The following is an 18,067-nucleotide window of genomic DNA, read 5'->3' as shown; positions in this document are numbered from 1 at the left end:
TTATCACTTAATACTTTATTATTATTATTATTTTTTGGGTAGAACACTAATACTTATGATTTATTGTGAAAAAAATTAATTTTATTTAGGATTGTTTAAACAAAAGTGTTGTCCATTAAAAAAGAAATAAAATCAATAAAAAAATTGTGGACCACATGATCGAGATGAAGCATTAAAAATCTGGGCCCTATCCATGGAAATCCCTATCTACTTTTTTTGGTAGAGAAGTCCCTATCTTCTTGAGGATAGAACAAATTGTGTTGTATATTGATTGGAAAAATAGTTGATAGTGTAGGAAAATGTTCCATGGCACCAACAACAAAAGTATGCCATCGGATTGGCATTTTGCCTTCCCACTCTATTCATATCACAATTTGATTGTAAATGAGGAATGGTTTGCTGATTAGGAGGCGTAGGTGGAGTAATATCTCCACGTGTATTTATTACAAAACAAATAAAAGGTAAAGTTTCTTATGGTACACCAATTTTGATGGATATGATTCTTCTCCATAGAGCCCAGGGAACACAGAGTGATCTCACAGTTGAGGTGACCTCAAGACTTGTGCCTGAGTCCTCCCAGCAGTGAGATTACTCTCCTTGGGCTCTATGGAGAGGAGTCACATCCAACTTTGATCAATTATTTGGTGCCATGCTACTAGAGTGCAAGTTAAGAGGTCATGGGTCGATTCTATTTTTTCTCCCACAAATATAATTGTAGTTTGGGTAAATGAATGTTTCCTGGCCACTTGGTCCTGTGTCGATAAAAATAAAAAGAAAAAATCATTGAATATGAGGTTATGGATAGATGAACTGAATATGCATTGATTTCACTATTTGTAAGAAGGTTTTTTTGTTGTTAAGAGGGATTGTTACGAATCAATGAATACGAGGTTATGAATAAGGAAATTGATTTGTAAATTGTAACAATGTTTTTATTGATCTCCTAATTCATTATACAAAATTAGTAGAAGAGTTAAATGACGGATTTGATAGTAGGGTTCATTTTGTGATTTCAATATTAGTTATCCTCTTAGTAATTAGTTATATATTTGTTTTAATATTAGTTCTTTCTTTCCTTATAATGATAAACTATGATTTAATTTGTAATATGGGCTTTACTGTATTAGTTTGATTTGCTCTTGCAATAGAAACATTCAATGATTGACTTTGGTTATTTTCTTTTAACCCTCATTTATCCATTGATTTTCTTACCAAAATAAATAAATAAATAAATAAATAAATAAATTATCTATTGATTTCAATATTAGTTTTATTTCCCTTATAATTTATAACATTAACACATCAAATCAAAAATTTTTTTGTAGGTGTTTGCTTGTTTAACTTGGGAAAGATGATCAGAAGTGTATTTATTGAAACTTTTTACAATGGAGGTTATGAATGTAAGATTTCATTGTGATTCAAGCCCCAAAACAAATCAATATAAACCTATATTAAAAAAACCAAAACAAACCCAAATTAGAATGGGTTGTAATGCTGTAAAAATTGATCGGATATTCTTTGCAAGACTAGGTACTCCACGTTAGACCTGCACATAAGAGCAAATAAAGGAGGGCTGGGCTGACCCGATGGGGGGCTCTCCGATGCCTAAGTCAGATTTTCTTCACAACAGTTACTCAAGAGAGTTTATCATGAAAAATGATCGATCCCCCCTTCTAAGACTTACCTTGCTATTTATAGGTAGTGAATCCAAAGTATCGTTCATGGAGACTCCAGCTTTGACCAATAGTCCACTATGTTTGATTCTGCGAATATGCCCTGATTATAGGAAAGATCCTGCGATATTCCCCTCTTTCGTGAGTGTTTAGGACTCTGGAGTGGGAGCCATTCCGAGTGTTGGGGGTGGTTGTACTTCTGCATGGGACCATTACGGATGGTGGTTCCTGGTTCCTTACGTTCTGTTGGTTGAGTGTTTTAGTGGGTTACGGTTCTTGCTAGTCCGTGGCCACCCTGGAGATTGTTGAAAGCGAGAGCTGGACAGTAAGGGGACCGAGGCTAGAGCACGGTCGCAAGGGGACCAAGACAAGAGCTTGATCCGTAAGGGGGTCAAGGCAAGAGCTTGGCAGCAAGGGGGCCAAGGCTAGAGCTCAGCCATAGAAGATGGAAATTGTGTCATGCTGACCAAGTATAGATGGTCAGATTTTACCTCATCAGGTTGAAACCAAAATTGATCGAAAATGAAGCTCCTTAATATTTGGTTTTGGTCTCCCTTATTCCTAGATTGAAACCACTTCAGCCTGACTGAAACCATATCAAACCTACCATTTGACACCCCTACCCCCACCCTTGTGAAAACCAAAAAACCCATTTCTAGTTGATGCTTATGTATGTCCTATGTCCGCTCATTGGCTCCTACTAGTGTAAATTACATGATCAGGGAGCGTCGTTTTTCCCTTAAGTTTTGGGGAAGTGATCCTATAACTGATTGCAACTCCTGCACATGAGGGCCAATGAGAATGCACGAAGAAAAATTAACATAGGCTTCATTTTCTATTTCAAAGGGTAGGTGAGTCATTTCACCCCATATATCTAAGATGTAGGGGTCACGCCCTCCTTGGAATTCATTTTCCCATAGTAGAAATTCCGCATCTTGAATCTTGATGCTAGAATACTGGGAATGGTATTTTGGAAAATTTTGACAAAAGAAGGGGGAAATTAACAAGAGTAGAGAGAGAGATCTAAACTCTGAAGTCGTATCAGTGAACATTTTCTTTGATTTTTATAAGCTAATTTAATAGCTATAATAAATGATGAGGCTAATGGGTTCGAAAATCGAACTTATAACCTTCAACAACACTGACATTCCCTTCAGGCGGTCAGGCCGCTTTGTTCCTTAGCCTTTCCGCTATAAAAACACCATTATCTCCCTGATCTTAATGATTTACTCCTTTCTTGTTCCTCCATAATTCCCCTCCTTAACCTCGTCTTCTCACTCTTCTTCTTCACTTCTCCACTTCCTCTGCTTCCCATTTTTAAAACCCACACCTCACATGTCCTATATATAGTAGTGATAACTATAGTTTTAAGTAAGCTTCCATGGATGATTCCATCGGTGACAGGAGGTGGAGACCTGAGTCCGTACCCGTCCTTGGGTTCCAACCTCCTGAGACCCCACGAGAGCCCATGGAGTTTCTCTCACGATCATGGAGTGTTTCAGCTCTAGAAGTGTCCAAAGCTCTTTCCCCTCCTTCAATGCTCTCCAAGACTACCAGCGGTGGAGGTCCCATTCCTGAAGATATCGCTGGTGAGGCTGAAGAGGCTGCTTCTGTTGCCGGGAACCCTTTTTCTTTTGCTTCTTCTGCAACTTCCCAGCTCGTCATGGAGAGGATAATGTCTCAGTGTCAATCTCAGTCGGTAAGTCAGGATCATATATATACCAGAAGGTATGGCAAGGGAAAATGTTGCTTCTCCTATAAGTTTAAACTGGGATCTTACTTTCAAGTCTCTTGACCCCTTTTTCTTTTCTTCTCTATCTTTCTTTTCTCCCCCCCCTTTTGCTTGATTTCAACATTGATTTCTACTGTTCATAGCGTTTCTGTTTCATACTTTCATGCCTTAGCTTGCCCGTAATGACTTCTTAACCATGATTACTGCAGTTTAGTGGGCTCTACATGTATGATTCCCATTTTCTCAAGGATTTATTTCCGCAGGAAATTCGTTTCTGGGTCTTGGTCATTGCTGTTTCGTCTTCTTCTCTCTTTGTCTTGATGCTATCAGCTACCTCTGTTTCCCCTGTTTTGTTCCTTTCTCTATTTCTCTGCTTAAGTTCCCAATTGTGGAAGGAGACTGCAAAAGCAGACTTATTGTCTCCTCGAGTAATCCAGTCTTGTGCTTTAGTAATCTTGTTCTCCAGCTGTTTCAAGCTTTGTTGTCTCTCAAGAATCGTATAAAAAATTAGAGAAAAAGAATTCATTGTCCCATATTTTATTCTCCTCCGCAATGCGCTTATCGGCAGGTGCCTCTTTTTTTTTTAATTTAATTTAATTCCTCTTTTTTGTTTTTTGATTTTTGTTTCCATTTTCGAGGTTTCTGTAAGAAATTGAAAATGGCTAGTTGAGTTAGATAAAAATCTCTGTTGTAATTTGTAGAGCTCTCATGCTTTCTGGGTATTTCGCGTGTTGTTCTGTAGCAGGAAGTGTCGCCGCTTACATCGGGGAGGCTCTCGCACAGTAGCGGACCTTTGAACGGCTCGCTTACGGATAGCCCACCAGTCTCTCCATCTGATATCGACGACGTTAAGGTCCATTGTCTCTTTCTTTTCACTCTAATATTACTATTGGAATCTATCTTACTCTTCTACTTCAAATCGTTCTCCCCAAGGTGTGAGCACTGAAGACAACGTGACCAACATCGCAGAGAGAGAGAGAGAGAGATGGAAGAGGAAATGATGCGATTTTTTCCCTTTCTCTGTTTTCAATACAGAAGACGTGAAATTTAAGAAACTCTTAAGCTCTCCTGATTAAACTATTCCATTTTCCTGTCTTGGATTCTGTTTTGAATCAAATGGTATCGTCCCAAACATACTTAGACTCTTTGAGAGACCCATTTGGCCCTCCGTGATCCCGATACAGCCACTGCTCATCTCTTGAGATTTGAGAAAGCGATGTCTTGTTTTCATCCAGTTGCTTGCTCGGAGTTGCAGAAAATCTTATGAAAAATGCATCGAAGCATCAATTCTATTCACAGAATTTCCAGCTGTTGTTCATTTTCAGGGTTTGTTACTTATTACGTTTTTTGGGTCTTGCGTGGTGACCCAACATTTTGATATTGCAGACTGAGCTTTAGACTATTTACAGCTCGTTTTCATTTTCAAGGATTGTTACTTTATTACTTGTTTTGGTTTGGCGAAGTGACCCAACATTGATTTCGCAGAATGGGATTAGTCTCTCTCTCTCTCTCTCTCTCTCTCTCTCGCGAAGAACACACGGAAGCCAATTCGATAGGGTGGAAGGGGTAGTTGGGCAGTGTGACTGGTGATTATAATAGCTGTCCCTGTTGTCTCAGTAACAGGCTCACAGTTTTTTCTCATATCAATTTTAGGGCTGAAACGCACTGAAATACGCCCTATTGAATTTGATCATCATTTACTGTTGCTTCTTTATTTGCAGTTCCTTCGATTGAACAACACTGTAAACACGCAGTACAGAGGAGGTGGTGGTGGGGGCGGCGGAGGTGGTGGCGGTGGCGGAGGTAAGACCGTTGGGAGGTGGTTAAAGGACAGGAGGGAGAAGAAGAAAGAAGAAACTCGAGCACAAAATGCACAGCTCCATGCTGCAGTTTCAGTTGCCGGAGTTGCTTCTGCCGTGGCTGCGATTGCTGCAGCTACGGCTGCCTCTTCAAGTTCATGTAAGGACGAGCAAATGGCGAAGACAGACATGGCAGTAGCATCTGCTGCCACATTAGTGGCTGCACAATGCGTGGAGGCTGCAGAGGCAATGGGGGCAGAGCGTGAACACCTCGCATCTGTCATTAGCTCCGCCGTTAATGTACGATCGCCTGGGGACATAATGACTTTAACTGCCGCAGCTGCAACTGGTAAGCTCATTAGTTTGGGTTTCTTAATTACAGTTTGATGTACACTTTTTTGTGGAATTCCAATGGTGGGGTCATTGAAATTATTCATTGTGGGTAATGAATTGAATTGGGTCGGCAGCTCTACGTGGGGCTGCGACATTGAAGGCCAGGGCTCTGAAGGAAGTATGGAACATAGCTGCTGTGATACCGGTCGAGAGAGGGATGGGTATGGGTGGTAACTATAATAACTGTCTTCCCAACGGTAATTACAGTGGAGAGCTTGTACCTGAAGATAACTTCCTAGGCATCTGCAGTCGAGAGTTCCTCGCCAAAGGCTGTGAACTCCTTAAGCGAACCCGTAAAGGTATCAATCGACTAATCCTTCCATAGTTAATATTGTAAAAAGAGATGATTTTGGATCTTTACTTTGCTGTTGGGTTTATAATTTTGGATGCTTTCGGTTGAAGATAACTTTGTATTAATGGTGGTAGGTGATCTTCACTGGAAAATCGTCTCTGTTTACATCAATCGGATGGGTCAGGTGGGTCTTTCTTGCCCATCCCCTGTTTTTTTGGCTTGTACGGCACAAGATGCATGATTGAACCAGAAACACAGAAACAGCCTTTCTTTTACTTACCATTTCAACTTGGGAATTTGAACTTGACACCATTGAATCTTTTATTTCCTTTTTCAGGTGATGGTGAAGATGAAGAGCAGACATGTGGCTGGGACCATTACAAAAAAGAAAAAGAGTAAGGCTCTATCATCCCTTCCTTTTTGTCTTTCTCAAAAAATGGGCTCACCTAGAAGCCTAGTGTGAATGTGAATGTGAATGTGAAAGAAGACAATGTCTTACTTGAATTCTTGGGATCTGAGAAAGGATTGAAGCACTACTAAAGTGCAAAAGGAAAAATAGATGGGTCTGATCATTGAGACTTATTTTATGTTTAATATAACCAGATTAGATTTGGTTAATATCTAATTCAGAAGAAATCTCTTTTTTTTTATTTGTATTCTATTGCAGATGTGGTCATAGAGGTATGCAAAGATATTCCTTCATGGCCAGGGAGGCACTTGTTGCAGGGTGGTGAAGAGCGCCGTTACTTTGGGCTAAGAACAGAGATGCGTGGGGTAATTGAGTTTGAGTGCAGGAATCAACGCGAGTACGATGTTTGGACCCAAGGCGTCTCGAGGCTCCTGTCCATTGTTGCTGAACGGAATTGCAGACATAAGAACTGAGATGCAAAATTGAACTTAAGATGAGGAAGGAAAGAATGATTTTTGAGTAATTAGTGGAGGGCCCTAATTCTTAGTTGTTATCACTGTTGTACAGATTAAAAGTGAAAGTAGGAGAGATTTAAAGGATATGGGCTCCCTTTTTTTACTTGCAGGGAATATTTTGGGTCCCTTCTGTTTCTGGGCTAAGGCAGAGGAGTAGCCTGAATGAAGAGAATGAAGTCATGTGTTTCAGCTCAGAACTTGCTGCAAAGGGAAAAGAATCTTGGACTCTAGTACAGTCAAAAAGAGGGAGAACCGTTTTGGGTTAGAAAGGGGTGTTTGGTTATTGGATTGTTGTCTTTAGTTTCTTACTTGCTCTTATGTATTGTATATCCATGTGACATTTGCTTTCTCCTTCCCTTTTGGTTTGTTTTTTAATGGTTTTCAGTGAAGTGGAAGAACTGTTTTCGAATAGTCTAAATTTTAAAAAGAAAGCAATACTATTGAAACGTTTGGTAACCATTTTCTCCAATTCATGTTAGTATGTTTTCTTGTTTCCTCTGTTGTCCCTTCGAAAACAATCATAGAAAACATAACTGGGACAAATCCCAGTTCTCTCTAACCTTCTTTCATTCAAACTGTTGTCACTGGGGATCAATAATAGGACCTGTCAAGATTTGGAGGTTTCTTGCTTATAACTCTGCAGGCAAAGTGATCTAGTGATTGCACTCCATGGCTAGGAATGGGAAGGATTTTAGTCTCAAATTAGTCAGGTAGTGTACAGCCGCTGGTAGAGGTGAAACAGGGATGGGTTTTTCAAAACATCAGCCCAACTTTGAGACTTCTTAGCTCAATCCAATCTCAGCCCAACCTTGAGGTAGGGCTGAGATATGTCAGCCTAGGCTTGATCCAACACAGTCCCAATTTACCAGGCTAGTCCCCTATTTTTTGTAATTTTTTTGATGAAAAAACAGGAATAATTCATTACAAAGAAAGAAGGGATATTACATCATTGTACGAGTTAAAAAGTTAATGAAATGAGATTGTTTTGCAATCACCCAAAGAAGGGTTGAGATTGTTTTTCTGTCATTTGTGTCCTTAATGCACTAAAGAAAGAAGTTGATGTATCATCAATCTCAATTATTCTTAAAATTAATTCTAATGGCTAAAAGTTTGTAATACTATAGGGCTAACCTATTGGCACGAGACCAATGAGATGGCACACACCAGCATTTTTAGCGCCGTAGTGCATAAGGGCAACAACATCTTTTCGTGCACTGTCTCTGGGCGTTTCTTGCACCAACATGACATGATTCCATTTCCCTAATTAATATGGGTAGGGCGAACTTTGCTTAGCGTCAGGACACCCAAACATAACAGGATGTGAAAATACCTAGTTAAGGTAGGGGGAGCTGGGTCTTTTCACACTGTTGTGTCTGGGCATTTCTTGCACCTGACAGGGTTTTTTTTTTTCCCTTAATATATAGTTATATAAAATCATGTTCGGGCAAGGCGGGACTCAGCGTCCTACAGGCGAAAAGCCAAGCCAAGCCCAGCCCAAGCCCTGTCTGGCCTTAGGGTGGGCCTTGGTTCAAAGGGCCCAACTCACACCCCTAGTTGCTGGCATATGACCTTGGGAATGACTCCCAACCCTAAAATTCAGATTTTTCATATTGGAGGCCAATAAGTGGTATCAAAGTGGGTTGTCTACGCATGTAAGGCCCATGACCGAAAGCCACAGTAGTTAATGCACTGAATGCACTGCATCGCCAAGAATGGGAGGGGTTTTAGTCTCACATTGGTTGAGTCGAATAGGGATCTGACTTGAGCCTAATTGATTCTGATTTGATTGGCATTGATTGAAATCGATTGAAAATTGGTTAGAATTGGCCTAAACTTTAGAAACCCAGTTGGATTAGGCTCGGCAAATTTACAAATACGATTCCAAATCCAATTCTTGAAACCCACTAATGAAAGCATAATACTTCCATAGGCCTAGCAATGGAAAAGGCTTCATGAAAGCTTCATAGAGATTTGAAAATGAACAATAGGCCTCATGACACAGAAGTAACTTAAAAAAAAAAATGAAAAAATGAAACCTAATAGAGTTCGGTTGTCATATGGCAAGGAGAAGATTGAATAATGCAGGAATATGCAGATTTCATTCAATTACTCCATCTGATCCAGGTCCTTGATCAATGGCTTCATAAGGAGTGATGGTGGCTAACTAATTCAGGTGGAGTCTCATAGATCTAGGGTTTTAAAAAACAGGATCGGGTGAACTGGCTGAGCTAAATTTCGATTCAAGCCGTTTTGAATCGATCTCTCCATACTGATTTTCCAGGTTTCGTTGGATCTTGGTTGGTTCTAGAATGGTTGGACCTAATGATGAAACATGGTCAGGTTGGCCCAGGCTTTTTAAAACCCCAATCAAGCCCTGAGTCCTATTGGGCCTTAAAGTCAAGCTGAGATATCTCAATCCATTCTAGTCTCAATTGACCCCTATCAAACAAGGATGGGTCAGGTCGGCTCTGATTGATCTCGAGTCCCAACATTAATCATAAAGGCTTAAAACCTTATATACATAATATGCGATACAAAAATTATCTTGTACCGCTCCTAATTTTAAACCTTACGTCTTCTACCATCCTAATTTTTTAAAAACATTTAATGCCAACAAAATTACACTTAAATGTCTTGCGATTGTGTGTTTATTCACACAATCTCTAGTGCGCCCTAACCATCTGGACAATCCATGAATGGGTACAAACAAGCAAAGATACAGTAACCCTGAAACTCTGAATCGGTAAAATCAGAGACCTAGCCATCAAGGCATTTCTCCTCTTCCAAATGAAATCAATCCAAAGAAACCCAGTTCAATCAGATGGCAAGCAAATTCTCGCTATCAACAAGTTTATCCCCTGCTAATCTGCTCATCTTCTTTGAATGAACTCCTGAAACAATCTTCCGACCGATACCAATTCAGGATTATTTGAATTTACTCAATTTGTCCTAGAATTTGTCTGTTAAACAAAGCCCTAACCTCATCCCTTCCCTCAGCGACTTCCTACTTGAGAATAAGAGATGAAATAGGGCTCTCGTTCTCATTCAGCTCTAGGAATCACATCCAGCAGTGGTTGGAACCACTTCACCTGCTTCATTGCCCCCAGCCGAAGAAAAGCCATAGCTCTGAATTAACATCAATGGCGCCAGCGAAAAATTTCCAAATCTCATTTCTGTTTTTCTTCAATAGCTATGCTGGTTGTCATTGGTATCTCCCAGTTTTCTGCTTTTGGGTTTATCTGAATTTCGTGAATTTTCCGTCGCTATGTTTGGTTGTAAGGAGAATTATAAAGGAAATGTAAGTGAAATTTTCATACTTAAAAAATAAATATATGTAATTATTACCCATGTGACTTTAACATTAACTTCAAATCATTTCATATTTAGTTATAAAATTTCATTTTATTTCGCATCCAAAATTCTTTGCTATAATATGTAAAATATATCATTACTAAATATGGTAAAAAAATTAAGTAATTTATACAATCATATGGGATTATGATTATAAACATTTCATTTTAAAGTATGAAAATTTCACTTTTCTTCCCTTTAAATTCCCATCCTCTGGGCTTTCCTTTTTCTGTATCTTTTAGATATGTTTTGGTTGGTGGGCTAATGGTGATTTTATTTTTCAATTATTTTCCCCCTATTCAACCTGAAGTGCCCAGGAAGTTTTACCCTGAATTGGAATTGGTTGGAAGGTTGTTTCAGGAAAGAGATGTGTTATGCATTACAAGGTGAAAAGGATCTTTTCTACTTCAAAACTAACTGTGTTAAGCATTAGGCTTTAGGGGTGCTATGTTGATATTTAAAAAAAAAAATTAAGTGGTATAAGACATAAGAATTAAAATTAGGGGTGGTACAACATAATTTTCCTTCCCCTTATATTAATATGTAATCAGGGTTGGGTTGGGTTGGGTTGGGTTGGACTGGGCTCAACCAGAGCCTTCAGCCCAGGCCTGACCTCGAGCCTAAAAATCCTAGTTCACGCCTGTCGAAGACCTGGATGGGACCAAACTTACACCCCTAGCTGGACTTGATTCAGAGGCCAATACCGGTTTCTAAAATTCTTATTAGATCCCGTTGCAATGACTTAAGCTGCATTTGGTAACGTTCTAAAAAAACGTTTCTAGAGTTTTTTCATTCTATGGAAACGAAAAACCAGAATAAATAATTTAGTGCATTTATAATGTGTTTCATTGTTTTTTTTTTTTAAACAAAAAGTGGGAAAAAAAGAAAAAAAAAAGAAAAAAAAAAAACAGAATTTACGGAACAAGGAACAACAAAAGGTAATTCCGTCGTTCCAATTTTGGTTTAAAAAAAAAAAAAAAAAAATGGACACTAACACAGAAATTGAAATTTCCATTTTTGACACGAAACGCTTCAGAAACGTTACCAAATGCAGCCTTAATGGCTGGTCAAACCAATGGTCTGAATTGGAAGACAGACTTGGTGCTAGTTTGCTCCCCCTATGGTTGAGGGATTTGCTTGAACACTAGCCCAAGGTAAAGCTCTGGGCTCAAAACATCTGCAATCAGCGATTAATGGCAGTGAGGATCCAATGGCTGAGAGACCCCAGCATGCACCCAGGAGACCTCCCAACCATTGGATCCTCACTCTGCCGCTCACTGCTTCCTATGATTTTTTGCAAAAACAGAGGTTACCACCAGCCTAACAATACCTGTTTGAAGTGCTGGAAATATAAAGAATTGTTCCTGCAACCTGTGTGTCAAATGCAAGATAGCGTCATCCCTAATCGGTTTGGTTCTTTTTCTTGGATCTCTTTAGACTCTATTCGATCCCTTCGGAAACAAAGAACCACCTTCTTGTCTTATCCAGAAGGCTTTTTCGGCCGAGACTCTTGATTTGTCTGATTCTGGAAAGGATTCTCAGCTAAGACTGCAATGTTTACTCTTTGCAAATAAGAACCTTCAACCTGGAAATGGGAACAATGATGTTAAAGACATAATCTGGAAAGGACTCGTTTCTGCCAAATTCTTCTTTCTTTGGTGGGGTTGGAAAGGTTTATGGGGTACAGTTATCAGAAGAACACTTGCGCAAGTTACTGTGGAAACTATAGTTTATATCAGATTTAGAACACTTAGTACTTGCATCTAAAAATGGATTTACATGCTTGATTACGTGCTTATATCATTTAAGAAGAAAAATTACATTGGTAAAATTTCCACCAAAAAATGTCTAACTGTCTGCAGCCCTGAAGAGAGTGAGCAGGGAGAGGAAAAGGTTGATGATATCCAGATATAGCGATACTGCAGCCCAAACATACTCGTCATAAGAAAAGCGTTTGATCAAATTGTCTGTGTCGTAAATGATGTAGCCACAGAATATAATGGATGCCAAAGCCCCATATATCATAACTGAAAGTTTTCCCAAGGGGAAAAATATCTGCAAGACCAGAAACAAAGAACCTTTAGTTCCATAAACAAGTGACGGAAATGGATGATCCATTTCTTCTAAGAAGCATACATAGTATCACATCCTTAAGAGACAATCGCATGCATAAGAACATGAAACAAGCTTGAAATCACACGCACCTGTATTAGAGCAAAAACCATAAGAACTAAGATTGCCCCAAATAAGAAAGGTCCAAGGAAGCTGAAATCATAGCCTCTCCTAGCCGCCCAGAATGTGTAGAGAGTAAGGCTCACTACCACCACAGATGTTAGAATTACAGATTCCAGTATAACCTTCCCTGTTAAGAGTGAACTTTTGGATTAGTTTTTTGTTCTAGTTCAGAGTAAACACAAATATGCTATCCAAAGTAAGGTAATCAACAATTCATAAACTGATGTTGCAATTACAACCACTGCTTCAGTAAGGCACGATCTGGATTGGTCTGGAGACAAATTTCAAAGCCAAACTTTATCATATAACTACCCCCATATTATTGGTATTTCCCCGTTATACATTTCCAGCCATTCATTTATTCTCAAGCATTTTTCAGCAGCCTGATTTTCAAAGTTTCTTTTTTCTCCTTTTCTTGTTATATTTCATACCATAGTTTCCTCAAGGCTTAAACTTCACATGTGAGCAGGGCATCCTTGGCCATACTTGCACACAAGATTTTCCCCATCAGATCTAACCATGTGTCTTTGGTATTGTATTAGGGCCATAGACGAAGGCTTTCTTAAGTACGAAACCAATCAACATAGTTTAATGATGAACAGTAATTGTGGTTGCCATAGCTGCCCCCAGGGACAATCCACTTAAATGTCTTTAAACATGCAAAGTAGGAGTGAGAATACAGTATACAAAGGCAGTATTTGGTATGCGAGAAAACAGAAAAAGATTCAGGTTTTACAATCATGTTAGTTTATGATTAGAAAGGTTATTTATTACTTATTTGATTTCACTTCCTTACAATTAATTTCCCTTGTAATCGGAAGAAGCCTTAAGGAATTGTTCTTCATTATATTACATAAGTCGAATTGCAAGTCAATGGCAAGGGAAAGTAAATGGAAGTCATGTGCATCTACTTACGAGTAAAATAAACAACAGTATACAGGAAGTTGAAGGAGAACACTGAAGCTGCAGTATATCAACTCATTATACCAAGCAAGAAAACATTAAAAGAACCAGGGGGGGAAAAAAAAAAAAAAGACAGTCGTTCAAGCAAGAGAAGCACACAAATTTTAAAATGAGTGTCTAGTCATATCCAAACTCATATATGAGAAATGTAAAGACACATGGAATCTAAAATGAGGAACCATCGGCTTTGAGATTCCAGCTTCTCTAACTGATTTATGAACAGAAATTAATACTATAAATAACTTCTTCAATAAGAAAAAATTGTGTAGTCACAAGATGTTCAAATTATAAATGAGTAAGCATCAAAGCCAAATCATTTGTTCTCCACATATAACCAAAACAATAGAAGGAGCTAACTAGCTCTTGTTTCAGTCTTTAGAATCAAAGAATTAGTTTCTCTTCACCACGGTGATTTGACACTATGATTGGATTCTGGGAAAAGTGAATGTCATCGTGAACTCCCATCCCCTGTTGATCAAGGTCTGGAATCCCCTTTCTCCAGTCTAATCAGAGGGCTGACCGGACGAAGGGATTCTCTCTTCACCATTGGGTTGAGAGAAACTGAGTTCTGAAAATCAATATATTCCATATTACTTCTCTTACTCCATTTTCAAATTCTCAAAAGCCAAAAATGGAATAAAATACCAAGATAACCAAAACCAGGTTTAGGCACTAATATTAAAATGTCCGGTCTTGGGATTTCTCCATGAAAGGTTCTTATGTCTCGTGCAGCCACAATAAAGATAAAAGAATATAACGCATTATACTTCCCCAACAAGAAAGAAAACATAAATTTGGAGGGTTCATGTCCCTCTCTAACTTAAAATTACTAAGAGGATTTCAGATAATCACCCCAAACACACAGCAGATTCAAAAATAAAATAAAAATAGGGTTTATATTTCTTACCGCTTGTGAATGCACAAGTCAATCCAACGGCGAACGCAAGCGTCACAGTAAACAATCCTAGAAGCAACATATTCACAGGATGCCTCTGGTGGTAATAATAAAGAGGACACAAGACTGTAACAATTCAAAATAGCAGAAAAGAAAAAAATAAGAAGATAAGGAAGATAAAAATCCAAAATAAAATGAGCAATCTTGAGAACTGGAAAAAGAAATCATACTTATAAAAGGCAAGATAATCAGAACAATATAAAGCACCAAGCCAGGCGTCGTGGTGACAAAGAATTGTGAAATTGGATGGTAAGCAACGACGACGGCAGCCACGGCAACGGTAAGAACCAACTGCATAGTGAGGATTGAATAGACCTTACGAATGAAGGCCCATCGGAGCTCTGCACTCTCCAACATCATCGGATAAAGTGGCCGGGATCCCGACTCTTCATCTTTCCGGAAGGGCTGGCTCCACATCTTTGCAGAGACGATGAAAAATGGATCAAGAAATGCGAGACGAGCAGAGAAATTAGGGTTTTTATCAACGGTTGCGTCGGAATAAGGGTTTGGTTGAGGAGTGGGATTGGAGACGATGACAGAAGAAGAGCAATTGGGGGAATATAATGTCTGAAGGATGCCTTGATTCCGATTCGGGAATCGGGATAGCTCGAGGTGCGAGAGGTTCGAAACTTCTGGACACGCCTTCTAACGGATTTCAGTGTGCCCGAGGGTTTGTTTGGTTTTATGATACACCAAGTGACACGTAAGGTGGGACCCCACGTTCTTTGTCTGCTTTGACTTGTTGACTTCAAGTTCTAGGCTTCCCTCGCCTTCTCCTTTAGGTTCTGTGTCTTTGCCTATGAGGGACCTTTCCTCTTTAGAGGTTCCTGGATTGTTTCAGTTAAGGCTTGTCAATAGACGGAAATATCCCCAATTTAATGATGATTTTGCACTCTGTTTTACCTATGTTTTAGTAGGGGTATTTTTGTCCTTAAGCCAGATGGATACTTCTAGGCAGGGTAATCATAAAAGTCTTGGGCCTCTTGGACCCTAGTTATTCTTTTTGGACCTTAAAAAGTTTTCTCTTTGCTTTGTGTGTTTCTTTGGAAAAGAGAAGCCGTGTGTGGCTGACTGGACTTGGGACCCACCATTTTTTTTTGAGTGAATAGGGAACCACCTTTAGACACAGTGAACATGCTTTTGCTTCAACAAATAATGATCTACCAGAAAAAACAAGAAAAAAAGGGTTTTTGATTGCAAGGAAAATTAAATGGAAGTAAAGTGGAATGTTAAATTTTAAAATATCATTAATTCTATTTTTTTTTATTTGATTATTAAATTTTACTTTAGATTAGATGAAGCATAAAAATATCTTAATATTTTTTTGTATCTTTCACTTTTGTGGAATAATCGTTAATTAGATTTGGGATCTAAGAAAGTTGAGACTGGCTACATTAGTGCCGATGTGTTTATCTATTTCTCGTTATGAAATGAAATTTTATATTAAATTTTGATAGAGTTAGACCAAATTTGATCGAGTTAATCGATTCCAAGCTAATTCAAATCAGGGTTACATTCAAATATGTGAAAAGGAGGGGTTGGAAGCTGAAAGTCTAATGCTTATTGCCTAAGCAATAGAATTTGACTCTCAAGATCGAGGATCTATAGCTACATTTATACACTCTATACCAAAAACCTTAGGATTGATTATGGTATATAACATTGATCATCAAAATAAAATAGTCCAATCCTACGGTTCTTGAGTAAGGTAGATATCATATAGCCGAGATAAGGCTATAAAGACCACACAACCTCAGCAAATGAAGTTATCAGCTCCTTCAAGTGTGAAGGAAGAAGAAATTAAAAAGAAGCACTTTACTAGTCATGTCTTCTTCTTCTACTACGACTGGAAATAATGTCTTTGAGGTTGGGGAGTACGTGACCTTGCTGGTCTCAGTGCAAGCACAGAGCTGCTGCTCCAAATCATCTCCGGCTATATCTGTTCCTCCGCCGAAGCCACTTTTGATTGCGACGCCGTCGGCGAAAGGAGATTTTCCGTTACTGCTGTTTCTTCACGGATATCTTCTCCACAATTCTTTTTACTCTCAGCTTATTCTTCACATCGCCTCCCATGGCTTCATCGTTATTGCTCCTCAGGTTAGTTTCCTCCATCGTTATTATTACTTCTTTCATTTCATCCCTGCTAGCTATCAGTATAGGATTTTTAGGTCTAAATATTTTAGCTTCTTAATTGTTTTATGATTGAATTAGTGGAAGAAAATTTCTGCGTAATAGTATTGAAAGAAAGTGATGATGATATTTATCATAGGATATTCATTGCTTATACGATCACCTGATCATACATGTGAATATTCAATATCTGTCTCATTTCTTATCATTACAAGAGTGAGGAAAGATATATTGTACGGCATATCTAATTTTAGGGTTTGCTCAACCATTGTTTCCAGAGGAATTTGTACAAATATGTACGCTAAACATGCAATTAGAGGATGCCAAATGTCACATTCACCACCACACAGGTGCATAGAAAGATTTTTATAGAAGTAAAATGGACACCTGTGAATCTATGACCATATCCATTGAGGATCCAAACTCCCTAACACCTGCTCCAATGGCCAATAGTATCTCTCCCACTTGTTGGGAAAAAGAAAAATAATAAATAAATAAATGAAATTAGGAAGGCAATTTATATTTTATAAATTATGGGGATTTTTTCCACTCAATTTCATTTTTGGGACAAGGTTTCTAGTTTCTATATATATGTAGGAGGATTTCTTTATTAGTGTGTTAACTATTGTCATGTAGGAATTCAATTGGAGCTTTGATAGAGGGTATATTTTCCATGTCATCATTCATAGTGTTGTGATTTCGTAAAATTTTGTAATGAAGAAAAAGAAAAGTTTAAGAAGTGAAATCAATTGAAAACAACATAGTAACAATTAATAAAATAAGAGATATGCCACCAAATATGACAGATGAATTATAAGGAATTCAATTTTTTGTATGTATGTTCATCTACGCATGTGTCAAAGGCAACAACTGTCCCTTTTACTTCCTTAAATGACACTCTACAGATTAAGTGATGGCTTCTAACATATACATGCAGATGAACATACGTGCAAAAGATTATTTTCAATTACATTAATTTTTTTTTTATTTATAGATCCATTATCAATTATGGGGGTCCCAAAAGCTATCAAATGGTCATTCTACCTAATTAATTATTGGGCAATGAAATCTTGTCCGTTTGCGTGATCATTGTGGCAGCGTGTAGGCCAATGGGAAGTCATGTAGAGACACCTAAGAGGGGGGCAGCACAATCTTTTTACGCTTGCCTATGTTTAAGAGTAGAGCCACATAAGGGGACATGGTTCTTTTCTCTTGATAACTAGTATATGATATTGCTGAAAATGGTAAGAGTGCATGAAAGGATTGAAGTGAGGAGATCGAGGGTTTGACTGATAAGTCTTAGGCTGTGTTTGGTAACGTTTCAAAAAAACGTTTCTGGAGTTTTTTTGTTCTATGGAAACGAAAAAAAAAGGGAATAAAGCATTTGGTGCATTTATGGTGTGTTTTGTTTTATTTTTTGAACAAAAAATGAGAAAACCAAAAAAAAAAATGAGAATTGACATAACGACAAAAGGTAGTTCCGTCGTTCCAATTTCATTAAAAAAAAAAAAGGGCATTTTGACACAGAAATTGAAATTTCCGTTTTTGACACGAAATGTGTTCCAGAAACGTTACCAAACGTAGCGTTAGTATACCTTTTTTTTTTTAATAGAAATAAGG

At 38.3% G+C, this 18,067-nt stretch overlaps 3 protein-coding genes across 4 annotated transcripts in view; 2 read left to right on the top strand and 1 right to left on the bottom strand.

Annotated features, from left to right (window-relative positions):
* Positions 1-2,828: 2,828 nt before the first annotated feature.
* On the top strand, positions 2,829-7,269 carry LOC122091953 (VAN3-binding protein-like). 2 transcript variants are annotated; one of them, XM_042662216.1, is made up of 7 exons: positions 2,829-3,372; positions 4,148-4,258; positions 5,127-5,553; positions 5,672-5,896; positions 6,024-6,073; positions 6,227-6,284; positions 6,557-7,269. In XM_042662216.1, exons 1-7 carry the CDS (start codon positions 3,055-3,057, stop codon positions 6,769-6,771), a joined length of 1,404 nt encoding a protein of 467 aa, XP_042518150.1. In that variant the 5' UTR covers positions 2,829-3,054; the 3' UTR covers positions 6,772-7,269. The 2 variants fall into 2 exon arrangements, with proteins under 2 accessions (XP_042518150.1, XP_042518151.1); XM_042662217.1 differs by having other exon boundaries at positions 2,830-3,372; positions 4,151-4,258.
* A 4,606-nt stretch (positions 7,270-11,875) lies between these two features.
* On the bottom strand, positions 11,876-14,969 carry LOC122090893 (protein LIFEGUARD 2-like). The gene is made up of 4 exons (XM_042660643.1): positions 14,488-14,969; positions 14,270-14,383; positions 12,369-12,526; positions 11,876-12,219 (listed from the first exon to the last, which is right to left on the bottom strand). Exons 1-4 carry the CDS (start codon positions 14,732-14,734, stop codon positions 12,013-12,015), a joined length of 726 nt encoding a protein of 241 aa, XP_042516577.1. The 5' UTR covers positions 14,735-14,969; the 3' UTR covers positions 11,876-12,012.
* Positions 14,970-16,088: 1,119 nt separating this feature from the next.
* LOC122090825 (chlorophyllase-2) overlaps positions 16,089-18,067 on the top strand; it is a 10,523-nt gene continuing 8,544 nt past the window's right edge. The window contains exon 1 of the mRNA XM_042660546.1: positions 16,089-16,414. Within this exon, the coding sequence (XP_042516480.1) occupies positions 16,142-16,414 (273 nt within the window). The 5' untranslated portion in view covers positions 16,089-16,141. The remainder of the gene's footprint in view (positions 16,415-18,067) is intronic.

Source organism: Macadamia integrifolia, chromosome 10 (genome assembly GCF_013358625.1).
Source record: "Macadamia integrifolia cultivar HAES 741 chromosome 10, SCU_Mint_v3, whole genome shotgun sequence".
NCBI classification, from domain to species: domain Eukaryota; kingdom Viridiplantae; phylum Streptophyta; class Magnoliopsida; order Proteales; family Proteaceae; genus Macadamia; species Macadamia integrifolia.
This window is presented reverse-complemented; position numbering and strand designations above follow the sequence as displayed.